The 17,668-nt window shown below is 42.9% G+C and overlaps 1 protein-coding gene across 4 annotated transcripts in view; it reads left to right on the forward strand.

Annotated features, from left to right (window-relative positions):
- CRPPA (CDP-L-ribitol pyrophosphorylase A) overlaps window positions 1-17,656 on the forward strand; it is a 194,886-nt gene extending 177,230 nt beyond the window's left edge. For all 4 annotated transcript variants that reach the window (XM_056518901.1, XM_056518902.1, XM_056518899.1 and 1 more), the window contains one exon: window positions 17,295-17,656. Coding sequence is in view for 3 of the 4 variants with exons in the window: in XM_056518902.1 (XP_056374877.1) it covers window positions 17,295-17,399 (105 nt within the window). In the remaining variant the exon portion in view is untranslated. The remainder of the gene's footprint in view (window positions 1-17,294) is intronic.
- The last annotated feature ends 12 nt before the right edge of the window (window positions 17,657-17,668 follow it).

The raw sequence follows: 17,668 nt of genomic DNA on the forward strand, positions 1-17,668 counted from the left end.
CAGCAGAGCATAGATCAATGTTATGATGTCCTGCATAAGATGTATATAGCATAGAATATATTATTAAAATATTTGTTTAAATAAAGCCCTAATATTCCTTTATAGTAGGGACTATCGATGCTCCCTGACCTCTAGTGCAGTACTTCTCCAGTGATGGTAAAGAATAGGCTTTTGTTCATCTTATAACCCGTTGTCCTCATCTTGGGACTGATCCATGACATTAAGTATGTGTGAAGTCTTTGAATTCTTTCTTCAGCGATTTCTTGCCGGGTGACAACCACCGATAGCTGCCATTACAGCGCCCCACAGAGGTTGTGCAGGACTACAGTAATGCCTCATAAATATATATAAAATAACCAGCATGTTGTGTATCTGCTTACTGACAATAACATGGAGGGCATCAAGGTATCCTTACATCTTACATTGTGAGATATGTGCTGTGTACGTTCTACATATTTCTTCTATCAGGTATTAAGTGCCCCAGTCCCTGATGTCAGGTGGTTAGTGTCCCAGTCCCTGGTGTCAGGTGTTTAAAGCCCCATTCCCTTCTGTCAGATTGTTAATACCCCAGTCCCTGGTGTCAGGTGTTTAAAGGGGTATTCCAGGCAAAACCTTTTTATATATATCAACTGGCTCCGGAAAGTTAAACAGATTTGTAAATTACTTCTATTAAAAAATCTTAATCCTTCCAATAGTTATTAGCTTCTGAAGTTTTTGGTGTAACTGCTCAATGATGATGTCACGTCCCGGGAGCTGTGCATGCTGGGAGAATATCCCCATAGGAACTGCACAGCTCCCGGGACGTGAGTCATCAGAAAGCAGTTACACAGAAAACAACAACTCAACTTCAGAAGCTAAGAACTATTGGAAGGATTAAGATTTTTTAATAGAAGTAATTTACAAATCTGTTTAACTTTCCGGAGCCAGTTGATATATAAAAAAAAGTTTGGGCCTGGAATACCCCTTTAGTGTCCTAGCCCTAGTGTTCCAGTCTCTGGTGTCATGTGGTTAGTGTCCCAGTCGCTGATGTCAGGTGGTTAATGCCCTAGTCCCTGGTATCAGATGGTTAATGCCTTAGTCCCTGGTGTTAGGTGGTTAGTGTCCCAGTCCCTGGTGTTAGGTGGTTAGTGTCCTAGTCCCTGGTGGCAGGTGTTTATTGCCCTTGTGCCTGGTGTCAGGTAGTTAATGCCCCAGTACTTGGTGTTAGGTGGTTAGTGTCCCTGTCTCTGGTGTCAGGTGTTTATTGCCCTAGTACCTGTTATCAGGTGGATTATCCCTGGTGTTCCAGTCCCCGGGTGTCAGGTGTTTATTGCCCTGGTGTCAGGTGAATAATGCCCCAGTACTTGGTGTCAGGTGATTGTTGCCTCAGTTCCTTATGTTGAGTGGTTAGTTTCCTAGTCCCTGGTGTTTGGTGGTTAGTGTCCCAGTCCCTAGTGTTAGGTGGTTAGTGTCCCAGTCCCTAGTGTTAGGTGGTTAGTGTCCCAGTCCCTAGTGTTAGGTGGTTAGTGTCCCAGTCCCTAGTGTTAGGTGGTTAGTGTCCCAGTCCCTAGTGTTAGGTGGTTAGTGTCCTAGTCCCTGGTGTTAGGTGGTTAGTGTCCCAGTCCCTAGTGTTATGTGGTTAGTGTCCCAGTCCCTAGTTTTAGGTGGTTAGTGTCCTAGTCCCTGGTGTTAGGTGGTTAGTGTCCCAGTCCCTAGTGTTATGTGGTTAGTGTCCCAGTCCCTAGTGTTAGATGGTTAGTGTCCCAGTCCCTGTTGTCAAGTGGTTAATGCCTCAGTCCCTGGTGTCAGGTGTTTATTGCCCCAGTCCCTAATGTCAGCTGGTTTTATGCCCTAATCCCTGGTGTCCGGCATTTTGCGTCCTATTCCCTGTCATCCAATGGTTTAGCACTTAATCCCTGGTGTCTAGTGGTTTATTTTGCACACCAGGTGTTGGGAAGCAGCAACATAATGTATTATTTTCTCACCATTTCAAGATCTCTGCTTCCTGTATATGAAACATTTGTGGCTAAAAACATTTCCTGACTACCTTGTGAACATTGTATCCATGTAGGTAAGTGCTCCGAGTTCAGAACAGGAGACGTGCAGTGATACAGTGTTCAGCTCATAGAGAAAGTTCTTGATAGTAGGACCAAGCCAGGTAGTCCTAGGTGTAAACAGATTGCGCTGACAGCCAGCAGATGGCGCTCTGCGTCCCCTCGCACCCCCCCTCCAGGAGGAGAGATCAGAGGGGTCACTCTGGTGATTTATGTCGGTGCCGCTTCAGCCCAGATCGATCCTTGGCTCGGGCCCAGCACGTCGGCTGCGGAATCGGAGCCAGTGTAGACGTTGGCTCAGAGGTGACAGAAATGTCTATTGATCTAAGCCCTGTGTTTGGATTTACGGTCGGATTATTTGAGTAACAGCTGCAAACTGATTATGCAAAATTATTTCCAGATTTTACATGTAAAGTTGAAAACATAGAGAACTTTTTTTTTCACCTTTTTAATTCCAAATATGCTATAGAAATGATCTGGGGATACATAGAGAATAACTTGTGTAACATTGCGCAAATGTTGAGCAACATTCTTATGTTGTTTATACGACTCGACGTGAAACAGACGTTGGGACAGGGGATTACAACAATTATGGTAAACCCTCTTATCGATCAATACTTTTTTGTAGTTCACACAACCTTCCCGTAGGAGTGCCAGTAGGTTTACTTACAGTAATTAAAGGGGTACTCCAGAGGAATTTTTGATAGTAAAGGATATCCCTAAAACTATATGCTTACTATGTCTCTCTAAAGAAGCCTCCCCAACATGTTTTACAGTAGCAAAGTTTTAAAGGGGTAATCCGGAAAAAAAAAATTTCATCAACTAGCTCCAGAAAGTTAAACAGATTTGTAAATTACTTCTATTTAAAAATCTTAATCCTTTCAGTACTTATCAGCTGCTGTATGCTCCAAAGGAAGTTGTGTCGTTTTTTCCAGTCTGACCACAGTGCTCTCTGCTGACACCTCTGTCCATGTCAGGAACTGTCCAGAGCAAGAGCAACTCCCCATAGCAAACCTCTCCTGTTCTGGAAGGAAGTAGCTGTCTTACTACTGTTGTCAGCCATGTTAGCTACTAATTTTGTCACTGGTCACCTAGAATACTGGTCTTCAAACTGTGTCCTTGTAGATGTTGCAAAACTTCAACTCCAAGCATGCCCGGACAGCCAACGGCTGTCCGGGCATGCTGGGAGTTGCAGTTTTGCAACATCCGGAGGGCCACCGTCTGGGGACCATTGACCATCAAACTGTGAAGCGTCCTTCTGAGTTGTTGATATTTGACTCCTTTTTATGCATATTATAAGTCTGCATTGTGTTTTGGAGTCAATATACACTTTGTCCAATACGCTTTGCCAGCTTTTATTGGTTACAAATTATAAAAATTGACACTGATTTTAATTGTAACATGCACGATAAGGAAGTAGCTAGCTTCTCCTCTTAGGGTGGGTTCACACTACGTTTGTAGTGTACGGGTGCTGGATCCGGTTGGGAGGGGTGAAAACCGTCCGCTCCCGTATCCCAGCCAGATCCGGCCCAAACCCCATTCATTTCAATGAGTCAAACGCTGACTTCGGTTGTCTCCTTTTTGCCCTGTATACGGTTTTCTGACCAGACCAAAAACCGTGAACCCACCCTTACTTTTGTTTCATTAGAAATCCATATAGTTGCAGCCTATGCTGCAGAGAGACCCTGATCCTTCCACTATGTGTGTGACCTTCAACAAGAACAAAAACACTTAGATCCCAAAATATGATGCGGAAGAACCCAAGTAGCCAGATTCTTCTCCCACTTTTTTTTATTAATAAAAAATCACGTAGTCACAGTCTGTGCTGCTGGAAGACCCTGATCTTCCCTCTATGTAACTCTCAGTATGTGACTTTGCACAAACCTGACACACTTCACTCCTAATATGTTCTGTGCTACTGGAAAACCCAAGTAGCTAGCTTCTTCTCCCACATTTATGTAGTAGAAATCCATTTAGCTGCAACCTGTGCTGTTGGAAGACCCTGATGAACCCTTTATGTAACTCTCGGTGTGTGACTGAGACTGTGTGTCCTGGCACACTCAACTCCTGAAATGTTCTGTGCTGCTGGAAAACCCAAGTAGCTAGCTTCTTCTCCCACGTTCATGTAGTAGAAATCCATTTAGCTGCAACTTGTGCTGCTGGAAACCTCGATGCTCCCCCCTATGTAAATTTCAGTGTGTGACTTTCCACAAACCTGGCACACTCCACTCCTAAAATGTTCTGTGCTGCTGGAGGACCCAAGTATCTACCTTCTCCTCCTACTTTTGTGTTAATAAAAAAATCCATTAAGCCACAGCCTGTGCTGCTGGAAGACCCTGATCCTCCCCCCATGTACCTCTTGGTATGTGACTTTCCACAAACCTGGCACACTGCACCCCTAAAATGTTCTGTGCTGCTGTAGACCCCAGGTAGCTAGCTTATCCTCCCATTTTTATGTAATAGAAATTATTTATCTGCAGCTTATGCTGCTGGGAGAACCTGATTTTTTTTCACTAAGCATGTGACCTCCCACAAGGCCAACACACTTCTCTTCAGAAATTCTGTTTCATTGGGGGAACCAAAGTATCTAGCTTCTACTCCCACTTTTGTTTCAATAGAAATAAATATATCTGCAGCCTATGCTGCTGTAAGACCCTGATCTTCCTACAATGTATATGACCTCCCATAAGATCGCTGCGCCAGATGTAAATTGTGCACATGATTAGTTAATCAGAGGAGATATCCTGACACGTAAACCCAGCTGAGGATGTCCGTCTCCTACAGCGTTCCCATGGAACCATCAGGTCCTACGTATTGTTATAATGTAGGGAACAAAATAATAGCTGTGATGGCAGCCATATTGATTGTCCCCCAACCATCCCAGATATACTATGCATTTGGGAAGTCTTCAGACCCTTTACTTTTTTACATTGTTTGTGCTAAAATAAAAAATATCCAGTTTTTCTCCCATTCTGAACTCAATCCCCCATGAGGACAGAGCAAAAACAGAATGTTACAGAATCTTGTAATTTATTGAAAAGGAAAAAGTTTAATCGTGCAGTGACATAAGTATTCATACCCTTTACTCAAGACTTAGCTGAAGCCCCTTTGCCAGTGATTCCAGCCTCCAGTCTTCTTGGGGATGAGGCCACAAGGTTAACACCTTCTGTCCTTCTGTCATACTGCCGTTCAGCCAATCACTGGCAGAGGCTAGTCATCTCCATGTCCAGTCATTGGCTGTATGACACTCTAGGCCCAGATGTCACCATTTTTGACAGAAAGAGGGTGGCAGCCGGGGACCGGAGTTGGACACCAGGGGCACCATGGGAGCACTGGAGGTAAGTAAATGGTTTATTCTTTTTTATATACTGTAAAGTGGGTATTCTGATAAAAAAAAGAAAAGAAAAACCCTTCTGCTGGATAACCCCTTTATGTTAAGCCGCGTACAACTAATTTACAATAGCTGCTCCATATATATATTCCTCTTTCAGTGCATTCCGCCAAAGAACTCCATCAGAAATTCCACCAAAATGTAATGCCCATTGTATTCAATGGGATTCTACTGTCCCATTCACACAGCGGAATTTTCGGGCGGAATGTCCACATTCTGCAAAATTTAAAGACCTGTCTTAAAATTTTGTGGAATTGCCAGCAGAATCCCATTAGGATTCAATGGGGCTTTAAAGGGGTACTCCACTCCCCTATCGTTCGGAACTTTTTGTTCCGAACGCTTGGAGCGGGGGTTGTGACGTCACGCCCACGCCCCTCGTAACAACACACCACACCCCCTCAATGCAAGTCTATGGGAGGGGGCGTGGCAGTTGCCACGCCCCCTCCCCTAGACTTGCATTGAGGGAGCGTGGTGTGACGTCACAAGGGGCATGGTCATGACGTCATGACCCCCGCCGCCAGCACCCAGCGTTCTAAACCAACGGGACCCCCACGATCAGACATCTTATCCCCTATACTTGGGGGGATAAGATGTCTAGGGATTGAGTACCCCTTTAAATTTCAGCAGAATTCTCTGTTTTGAGCACGCAGAAATTCTGCTGCAATTCCATAAAAATTCTGCAGCAAGCTTTGCAGAACAGATTTTGAGCAAAATTGGGGATGTTCGTGTGAACATGGCCTTACTGTCAGATTGACATTTTTCTTCGCAGATCACATCTCCAGATCTGTTCTTCATTCTGATGGAGCCGTTCTCAACATCAACAATCCTAAAAATCCATCACGGCTATTATTTTCCTATTTAAACAGCTCAGGACGCAGCAGCAGACTGCACTCATTTGTTCTGTTGACTTAAACACATAAGGCCGCGATCGTCTTACGTACAGCTCCGGCCGCGATAAAATAAACTCCTGCTCATTCCCATTCAGTTTTTGCTTACAGGAATATTCCACGTAATTGTCTCACTCGCTCCACGCCAGCCGAGGCCCCGTACACCCCCATTCGGCAGGATACATTTTTGGTGGTCCTTCCCATATATAATTGCTTCCACCTGAAAAATAGAAATTCTTAAAAAACAAAAACAAAGGAAATTTTTACAAATAATATTTTGCGTAATTGCTGGTAATGAGATGCGGGGTGAGAGTATTAGGACCGAATGTAACCACAAAGAATCTGGCGCTGACGATAACAGATTCCCCCAAAGATTCACATGGGACGATCATCAATTAACTCATGGTTGTGTAAACATCGACAAGAAAACAAATACTTTTAGAATTTTTGGCCGCTTCCATTAGGTTTTTTGTTCCAAGGTTGTATTTGGTTTGGCCGTATCTTGTAGCAGGTTGGCGGATACGGTATGGGTGGTCTTCAGCTATGCTAAACGTTGATGTCTCAAGTCAGTGTTGGACTTTTGATCTTTCCATATGTAACAGAGATATCAGTAGACTTAATCAATGGCGATGATGGAGGGGAGTACAGGACCTGGTACCACACCAAACAGAGCGAAGGAGTATAGCCATTAGTCCAATTTCCATAAGAGGCACCAGTTGACTCCAAGAATCTAACTAGTCTATGATGGGAAGCAGAGTATTTAGAGCTGGGGTGTTTTACCCTCCAGTAAAAACGTCCCTCAATGTGACTAACTGCTCCGCACCAGATCTGCATCATCCATCTGATATGTAGAAGGGTCCACTATTAGGTAGGTCCCCCCCCCCCCAGTGGGTATGTAGGTCTTCCCAGTAAGTAGGTAAGTCTTTCAGTAGAATGGTCTCCCAATAAGTAGGCCCCCTTATAAGGTAGATAGAGAGGTCCTCTCAGTAAGTAAACAATAGGAAATGTCCAGCACCAGGATGGCAGGTAAAACGTCCAGTTTATTGAGGCATTAAAATAATAACTGGTACATAGGGTTGTAGTTTCCTACGCGTTTCAGGCTGGAGTGCCCATAGTCATGGCTTGTTCTCAGTAAGTAGGTAGGTCCCCCAGTAGGACGGTAGGTAGGTACCCCAAGGAGATAGATCCATGCATGGGTATATAGGTCCCCCAGTAAGTAGAAAGGTTCCCTTAGTAGTTTGGTCCCAAACTAATTAGGTACAGTAAGTAGGTAGGGAGGTCCTCCCAGTGAATAGGTAGGTCCCCTTGTTAAGTAGGTAGGGAGGTCCTCTCAGTAACTATATAAGTTTCCCAGAAGGTAGAAAATTCCATGGATATATAGGTAAGTAGGTAGGTCCCCTCAGTTGGTTGGTATGCCACTAGTAGTTTTGTTCCCAACTACTTAGATATATCCCCCCAATAAATAGGTACTCAAGTAGGCCCCCTTATTAGGTCATTAGGGAGGTCTTCTCAGTAAAAAAAAAGGTCCCCCATGGGTATTTAGGTCCCCTGTTAAGTAGGAAGGTCCACATTTTAGGTTGGCGCGTCCCCCAGTAAGTAGTTTGGTACTCCAATTAGGTCAGTAAGTCCCTCATTTAGGTAGCAAGTTCCCCTCCAGTAAATCTGTAGGTCTGCCAAGTATGTAAGTAGGTCCGACCCCCCCATCCTTTTTATAATTATCCCTTTTGTGCCCACATAAATAAAAAACAAACTCGCCTTTTCCGTTTCCATGCCGAGCAGGAAGTCTTCTTCTTCTTTCATCTGCCCCCCCCTCCCCCCACCTGACTTGATAGTAGGCAGTACTGATGCTGAATTAGCAGGGAGATGAGTGTTGTACATGCAGCTTTAGATGTGACTGGAGTTCAAGGCAAGTTGAGCCAAGTATTTGCTTATGCTTTACACTGCAGCTCTGATTGTTCAGATTTGCTCAGTTGTTCATGGAAGCTAATGCTCAATGGTGAAGTTAGAGTAAAAATATTAGGTAAAAGCACCAGCACTGATGATATTGCTTTAGGTTGGTTCCTCAGAGTACATGGTTGGTTAAAGGGGTACTCCGGTGGAAAGCAAATCAACTGGTGCCAGAAAGTTTCACAGATTTCTAAATTACCTATATTTAAAATCCTTATCCTTCCAGTACTTATTAGCTGCTGTATGCTCCAGAGGAAGTTGTGTAGTTCTTTCCAGTCTGACCACAGTGCTTTCTGCTGACACCTCTGTCCATGTCAGGAACTGTCCAGAGTAGAAGAAAATTACCATAGCAAACCTGCTCTGTACAGTTTCTGACACGAACAGAGATGTCAGTAGAGAGCACTGTGGTCAAACTACACAACTTCCTGTGGAGCATACAGCAGCTGATAACTACTGGAAGGATTAAGATTTTTATATAGAACTAATTTACAAATCTGTGTAACTTTGTGGCACCAGCTGACTTGCAAAGATTTTTTCCTACTGGAGTACCCCTTTAAAAGGGTACTCCGGTGGAATTATATATATTTTTTTTTAATTAACTGGGGCCAGAAAGTTAAACAGATTTGTAAATGACTTCTATTAAAAAATCTTCATGCTTTCAGTACTTAGCTGCTGTATGCTCCACAGGAAGTTCTTCTCTTTTAAAATATCTTTCCAGTCTGACCACAGTGCTCTCTGCTGACACCTCTGTCTGTTTAAGGAACTGTCCAGAGTAGGAAAGGCTTGTTATGGGGATTTGCCCCTGCTCTGGACAGTTCCTGACATGGACAGAGGTGTCAGCAGAGAGCACTGTGGTCAGACAGAAAATACATTTAAAAAGAAAATAACTTCCTGTGGAGCATACAGCAGCTGATAAGTACTGGAAGGATTAAGATTTTTTACGTCATTTTTTAAATTAAGTCATTTACAAATCTGTTTAACTTTCTGGTACCAGTTGATTGAAAGAAAGAAAAAAAAAAAAAAAAGTTTTTCACCGGAGTACCCCTTTAAGGTTGCCTTGTATTTCAGGGTTGACATCACCTCCATGTTGTATTTGATCTTTGGGATGAGGTAACTTTCATGTTTGAGGTCGGTGAAGATTATATAAATCTGGTCATGTGTTTTGTAAAATTGTATTCACATGGAGCCAAATCGACAGGTGTCTGGTCCAAGAAAACGGAGGATCCCACAATGTCACCCGCCGGGCGAGGATTCTGTAGTGAAGTGTCAGTCAGCCAAAGATTCGCCATTCTGGAGTCTCACGTTTTACGGTTACCATTATGGTGATTTATTGTTTTCTCTTTGGCTTTAGATAGAAGGTCCCTGGTTATTTAGTGCTGTGGCCCTCTGAGCGGTGTTTGGTCTGCTCCTGCCGGTCCCTTTGATGTGTCGTATCCTTTTCACGCAAATTAAGACGAGACCGGCTCATCATTGTCAAGATGTCTCCTCGCCGGCGCAGAAAAACCCATTCTCTTAAGAAAAACGACCTGACGGGCAGATAACTGGATGCAGATTGTCACGGGTTAACACAAAGCACATGTCCCTGGCTCCAGAATTCTGACAAAATTTAAGATTTTCTGATGTCGACCTAGTCTGGGGTGAAACTGCCGAAAATTATGAATGTCAGTCCTTAATCTACGTAGATAGACTCATTTCTTACTATTTAGATCAGTGTTTCCCAACCAGTGTGCCTCCAGCTGTTGTATGCTGGGAGTTGTAGTTTTGCAACAGCTGGAGGCACCCTGGTTGGGAAACACTGATTTAGATAGCAGTCAGAGCTCCTAAAGCCCTGAATAGACATTGACATTCTGGTTGCCTGCAGCCACCTCTAGGGGGAGCTTTAGAGCCTACTCTTGCATACTGACTTTGTATTGAATTCAGTTGTAACACAGTATGCAGTAAGGTTCCTCTTGTAGCGTTTAATGGCAGATAGGATGTTACTGTGAATCACTGCCTTTGGCTGTCCGGGCATACTGGGAGTTGTAGTTTTGCAACAGCTGGAGGCACCCTGGTTGGGAAACACTGCTTTAAAAAGCAGTCAGAACTCCAAAAGCCCTGTATAGACATTCTGACTACCTGCAGCCACCTCTAGGGGGAGCTTTAGGGCCTACTTCTGCATACTAATAATGTATTGAATTTAGCTGTAACATAGTATGCAGTAAGGTTCCTCTTCTGGCGTTTACTGGCACATATGATGTTATCGTGAAACACTGCCTATGGCTGTCTGGGCATGCTGGGAGTTGTAGTTTTGCAACAGCTGGAGGCACCCTGGTTGGGTAACACTGGTGTATGGGGATCACTCCTATTACTTTTATTGCCATTCTCCCATAAGACTAAACTTGTGGGACTGTAAGGCTATGTTCACACAGCGGATTTTTTGCAAGAGGTGCGGAAAAATTCCTGGGGACATTCCGCAGAGAGCGGGTGCTGCCAGAACATGCCAGTGCTAGGACCGCTTGGAAATGCAGAGGCCGGAATTTGAATTTCCCGTGTGCATGATGTAGCAGAATCCCATTAAAAACAATGGGTCTCTGCTGAAACAGAATTTTCAAGCAGAATTTTTCTGCCAGATTTCGCTTGGAAATTCCGCAGTGTGAACTGGTTAGGTAGAATCGTAAAAAAGCTTCCATTGATGCAGTGAGATGCAGATGTCAGGTAATGTAGTGGGTCTTAGTAAGGCCAGGTTCACACGGCAGATTTGTTTCTGCGGATACCTCTCGGAAATCCTTTGCAGTCTTTGGAGATGGCGGACTTCCGAGCAGTCCTAGTGGCGGCGGAACATGCAAATGTGCGGAATGCCTATCTGTGTCCAGGCTGATATTTGGCGCATTTTCCGTCATGTGAACATGGTCTTACTGAGAGCACCAGGGCTGTACCTATAGGGGCGACAGAAGTAGCGGTCACACGTGGACCCAGAAGCCTGAGGCTATGTTCACATGTCGGAATGTCCGTATGGAAAATCTTCTTGCCGGCGCTAGGACCGCACGGGAATGCTCTGTCTCATAGATGGCTATCCATTCCGTGTAGAGTCTGCAAAAAGAATGAACAGGTTCATTCTTTCTGCGGACACGTAAATCAGAATTTCCGTGGCAGAAACATCTGGCGCGGAAATCCCGCCGTGTGCACAGTGCAGCAGAATCCCATTGAATTTAACAGGACTCTGCTGCAGCGGAATCTCTAGGCATGATTCCAATGCGGAATTCTGCACGGAGATGTGAACATGGCCTTAGGGGCCCGAAGACCCTCCACCACATGGGAAGACACCAGTATCATCAATTGCACATGGTAGGCGGGGGTCCCTGTTACAGATTTTGTACTGGGTTCTAGCTACGCTCCTCAATCTTTATGAAGCCCCCACAGCACGGCGCTCTCTGCCCCTCCCTACAATGGCGCCGTCTCGACTTCCAGCGTCCGTACGATCTGTCATGTTTCATGTTCGTTCCGACACCTCGAACACACAACGACGTTCAGTTAATATGGCAAATATTATTCCTATGTACGCAAGCAAAAAAAAAAACGAAAAAAAAAACCCCATAACAAATTCAATTAAAGCCGCTCTCTGTTTGCGTCCTGTAATCGATTTAGACCCTGACACTGTGTACTTTACGGGGGGGAGGCTGAAGGAAGGAGGGGGCGCCATAACCTAAACCTTCACTTTTCCTCGCCGTCCCAAACGTCGACACAATTGCACTTTCAAGGACGGTTTATTTACATAGGACGAGGTCTTTACATAGGACGAGGAGCGGTCTTACGTAATACGCAGGCCTGGTATAATTATAAATGAATGGGTGGGGGGGGGGTGAGCCCCCCAGTTTGCGGGTGGTCGGTCAAGGCAACATAATTGTTTGCGGCTCAATATGAAATCACAATAGGCGTCTGTTCCTGTGTCGTCGTCCCCCCCCCCCCGGTTCTACACGGCCGCCTGTAAAGTCATAACACGAGCAGATGAGTAAACTATTTATGGTAAGAAGCCGAGTGCAGACTCAACCCCCCCCCCCCCTAACAGCAGCCGTGGTATGGCCCGCACATCATTATATTGCTATGAAATTAAGAGCTCACTCCAGGACTGACATGTACGTGTGAACCGCAATATAGAACAGATGTATAATGTTATAATCTGGTTACACACACAGGATATAGTGCATAAATACATATACATATACAGTAATCTGCCATGAGTGGGTCCTGATAATATCAATATCAGATTGGTTGTGTGCCAACACCCGCCACCCCCCTGCCGGTTAGCTGTGTGCCTGAGCTGAAAGCAGACAGCGCCAGGCATTGAGTAGTGGCCATACTGAGTTACTGCAGCTCAGCTTCCCAGCACATTCACTACAACCATGCATAGATCTGTCTGCTTTTGAATTGTTCCTGATACAGAGCTCCAAATCCCCCGCATCAGTGGTCTCCAAACTGTGGACCTCCAGCTGTTGCAAGATTACAACTCCCAGTAGTTTTGCAACAGCTATAGGTCCACAGTTTGAAGTCCACTACTTTATCTCATATCTATCTATCTCATATCTATCTATCTATCTTATATCTATCTCATATCTATCTATCTTATATCTGTCTATCTATCCATCTCATATCTATCTATCTATCTCATATCTATCTATCTATCTATCTCATATCTATCTATCTCATATCTATCTATCTCATATCTATCTATCTATCACATATCTATCTATCTATCTCATATCTATCTATCTATCTCATATCTATCTATCTCATATCTATCTATCTATCTCATATCTATCTATCTATCTATCTCATATCTATCTATCTCATATCTATCTCATATCTATCTCTCATATCTCTATCTCATATCTATCTATCTCATATCTATCTATCTCATATCTATCTATCTCATATCTATCTATCTATATATCTATCTATCTATCTCATATCTATCTATCTCATATCTATCTATCTATCTATCTCATATCTATCTATCTCATATATATCTATCTATCTATCTCATATCTATCTATCTATCTCATATCTATCTATCTATCTCATATCTATCTATCTATCTCATATCTATCTATCTCATATCTATCTCATATCTATCTCTCATCTCTATCTCATATCTATCTATCTCATATCTATCTATCTCATATCTATCTATCTCATATCTATCTATCTATCTCATATCTATCTATCTCATATCTATCTCATATCTATCTATCTATCTCATATCTATCTATCTATCTCATATCTATCTATCTATCTCATATCTATCTATCTCATATCTATCTATCTATCTCATATCTATCTATCTCATATCTATCTATCTCATATCTATCTATCTCATATCTATCTATCTACAAAAGGATAAGGAAGCAGCACTCCTTGTTGAGAATAGTAGAGATAGTGGGTGCAAACGGCCGGAATCCCAGGTCACAGGAATCACAACTTGGATATAGAAAACAGAAGACTGTAGCACTCCAAATGTGGTGAAAAGCAGTGGCGTTTATTCCAGCTCAGACATCAAGGCAACGTTTCGGCTGCATACAAGCATCCTTTCTCAAGCCTTGATGTCTGAGCTGGAATAAACGCCACTGCTTTTCACCACATTTGGAGTGCTGCAGTCTTCTGTTTCCTATATCTATCTATCTATCTATCTATCTATCATCTATCTATCTCATATCTATCTATCTATCTCATATCTATCTATCTCATATCTATCTATCTATCTATCTCATATCTATCTATCTATATCATATCTATCTATCTCATATCTATCAATCTATCTCATATCTATCTATCTATCTTATATCTATCTATCTCATATCTATCTATCTATCTTTCTATCTATCTCATATCTTTCTATCTATCTATCTCATATCTTTCTATCTATCTCATATCTTTCTATCTATCTTATATCTATCTATCTATCTCATATCTATCTCTCTCATATCTATCTATCTATCTCATATCTATCTATCTCATATCTATCTCATATCTATCTCTCTCATATCTTTCTATCTATCTCATATCTATCTATCTATCTATCTCATATCTATCTATCTCATATCTATCTATCTATCTCATATCTATCTATCTATCTCATATCTATCTCATATCTATCTATCTCATATCTATCTGTCTCATATCTATCTGTCTCATATCTATCTATCTCATATCTATCTATCTCATATCTATCTATCTATCTCATATCTATCTATCTCATATCTATCTATCTATCTATCTATCTCATATCTATCTATCTCATATCTATCTATCTATCTATCTATCTCATATCTATCTATCTATCTCATATCTATCTATCTATTTAAACAAAATTGGTATCACTGCACTCGTAAATATTTCACTATTTATCTTGTACAGTGAGCGCCCTACATAAAAGTAAAATATCCAATGCCAGAATTGCTGTAAATTGGTCACCTTATCCTCCAGCAAAGAAGGGTTAAAACGTCCCACCTGCCCCCAAAATGGTGTTAATAAAAGACACAGTTCAATAACCTCACTCATCGCTATAGTTACAGGGGTTACAGGGCTAAAGTTACAGGGGTTCAAGTTCACCTTCCATTGGGTAGATATTGGATCTCGTACCCTTGCAGTGTAACCATCTACAGGAGTACAACACTCACCGGAGCCGCCCGTCAATGTCAGCCGTCGCCCCAAGGACACAATAACATTATGCTTTGTTTCATTGCTCCCAGGAGAGTATTGCCCTGAGATACCTGTCTCCTCTGACTAATGGCCGGCACGTCTGGAACTAAGGAGGTCAATGGAGCAGCATAAACAATAACACTACTACTCTCATGGAGCACTACAGGTTTACTATTTGTAGAGAAACGTGGAAACGATTTGGGGGTCATAGATGAGTGAGCTCAGAGGGGCTCCACTAAGGAAGAGAGACATCAAACCTGAGACATTTGGGAAATCTCATGTTTCATGTTCCGCATCTGCTTATCATGTACAGGAGCTTTAGAAAAGTTTTCCTTACACTGATCCTGGTTATAGGTACATATCTAATATCTCTGGAGGTGTAGAGTAGTCATGGGTTAAATAAGCACTGCAGATTTTTGTATTTTTTTTGCCCATATCACTAGTCCTACAGCGTCACCTGTTTTATTCTGGCACAGCTTCATCCATGTGTTTCATTACTGTAACTGGGTCATGTGATCACCTGCCTGACCCACAGGAAATAACAGTGTTTAATATGTTAGAGAAAGGTTCTTTGAACTACAGGATGACATAATCACCTGCAAGTTCCAGACAGCTGTACTGCTGTATGTACACAGAGCTGCCTCCTGAATGTAATCTACCCCATTTCACCTCCATTTTGTCTGCAGGCTTGTCATTTATCTTCAGCAGCGTAGTGCAGTGTTTTCCAAACAGTGTGTGTCCAGCTGTTTCAAAACTACAACTCCCAACATGCCCAGTCAACCGTAGACATAGTGTTTCATGATAACATCCTATCTGCCAGCAAGAGGAACCTTACTGCTTACAATCTTACAACTAAATGTAAGTTATAGCATGCTGGGAGTTGTAGTCTTGCAACAGCTGAATGCACGCTGGTTGGTAAAACACTTGCGTAGTGTAACACCTTCCTTTCGGTGCTGCTGTTTTGTATCCTTTCTGCTTGCAAACTTTGCTTGAAAACCAAGTGTGTCAGTGTATCGTTCTCCCTCCACACGCCATCTGTAGTACTGTACTAAAAATCATCCGCGAGCTTAGTGCCAGCCTATTCATTCATGTGCACTTTCACTAACACTATGTCATGGCATAGCAGAGAGGAGTATGTGTTGTCCTATGGTTGGCCAAAGAAGGAAGGTAAAGGAAGTACCTGTGTGTGTGCTGCTGGCAAACAGCCCAGCTCTGGTCCATTCCCTTGAAATCTAAGGAATGAGAAATAGCTGTGCACTGTGACTCAGTTACAGCAGTCAGAGCCAAAAATCACCTTGTAACTCCTCTGCAGAATAATCAAACAAAACCAGAGACCCCGTATCGGTCTCCTGTTCACCCAGTGTATTGGGTTTAGTGTGGGTGAACAGGATGACTGTTTCCTTTAAAGAATACCTCTCATGATCTTGTTAAATTTTACAATCCTCCCAATTCACTGCCCTCATCACGATAAACCACCCCCTGTCTTTATTTTTATAATTTTTTTTAGTTTTCTACCTTGATATTGCTCTGTATTTTCAGCTCAGTCAGATTCACAGACTGGGAAGGGGCGTTCCCCAGCAGGCGTGACATCATCTGAAGCCATACAGGGGAGAACTTCCTCCCTCACTCTGCTACACACAGCTCAGAGCAGTCCAGTGTGAGAGTAGCTATGATTGGATAAGGCTGCACCCCTCCCTCAGCACTCCAGACTGCATTTCCTGATTTTGAAATGTGCTCTGGACAAGTAGGGAGACACCTAGTGGCAGCTTTTTTCAACCCTCCTTGAAAAGACCTATTTGGTGTACAGAGACTCACTTTCATGCAATGCTTTATGGGGGGGGGGGGGGGGGGGGGGGGAAAGATATGCAGATTAGCTCTTCATCATACTAGCCAAACCATAGACGCCCATCTAGCTTTCTTCCTTCTAGAGGGAGAGCTAATTTGCATGGGGCATTGCATCTCTAAAGATCTTCACCCCCTGGATTGGTGTTTCCCAACTACGGTGGCTCCAGCTTTTGCAAAACTACAACTCCCAGCATGCCTGTCCAGGCATCCTGGGAGTTGTAGTTTTGCAACAGCTGGAGGCCCCCCTGGTTGGGAAACGCTGCCCAAGATATTAACATCAGCATTTTTATTCACAGACAGCAAGCAAAGATCTTGAAAATGTAACGAAGTAAAAAAAAAAAAATAATTATATTTTTTATTTATTTAATTATTTATTTATTTATTTATGTATTTATTTATAAAACCTGACATGTCTCTTAAAGCAATTCGGAACTCGGGTGGTGCTCCTGTTTAAAATCAAAATAATTATTATTTCAGCAAATCAAGCTTAGGATGTGTCCATTTATTCTTTTACAGGAGGAGTCGCAACTGGAAGATGGCGCCCGTCAGGCGGCTACAATCATCACTGCGCTGATCACGGACAGGAACCCTGCGCTCACCGGTCAAGTAATGGTCGCATGAAAAAAAAATTTAAATAAAAAAAATGTCATGGAGCCGCTGCACAAGAAGAGCGAAGCATCAGCCATATAGTGAAGCAGTAGCTGCATTATAAATACACATACATTGGCGTTAGAGAAGGACGAGTGATGCTAACAAGTGTAGTGATATAGCAGAGCTCAGTTAGTCATGATGCGCTGTGACATCACTAGGTGTAATGTTAGGTTTAACACAGAACTGCACATTCTTAGCCGTGTGAACTCCAAAGATAGGGGATAAGATGCCTGATCGCG

Source organism: Hyla sarda, chromosome 5 (assembly GCF_029499605.1).
Source record: "Hyla sarda isolate aHylSar1 chromosome 5, aHylSar1.hap1, whole genome shotgun sequence".
Taxonomy (NCBI): domain Eukaryota; kingdom Metazoa; phylum Chordata; class Amphibia; order Anura; family Hylidae; genus Hyla; species Hyla sarda.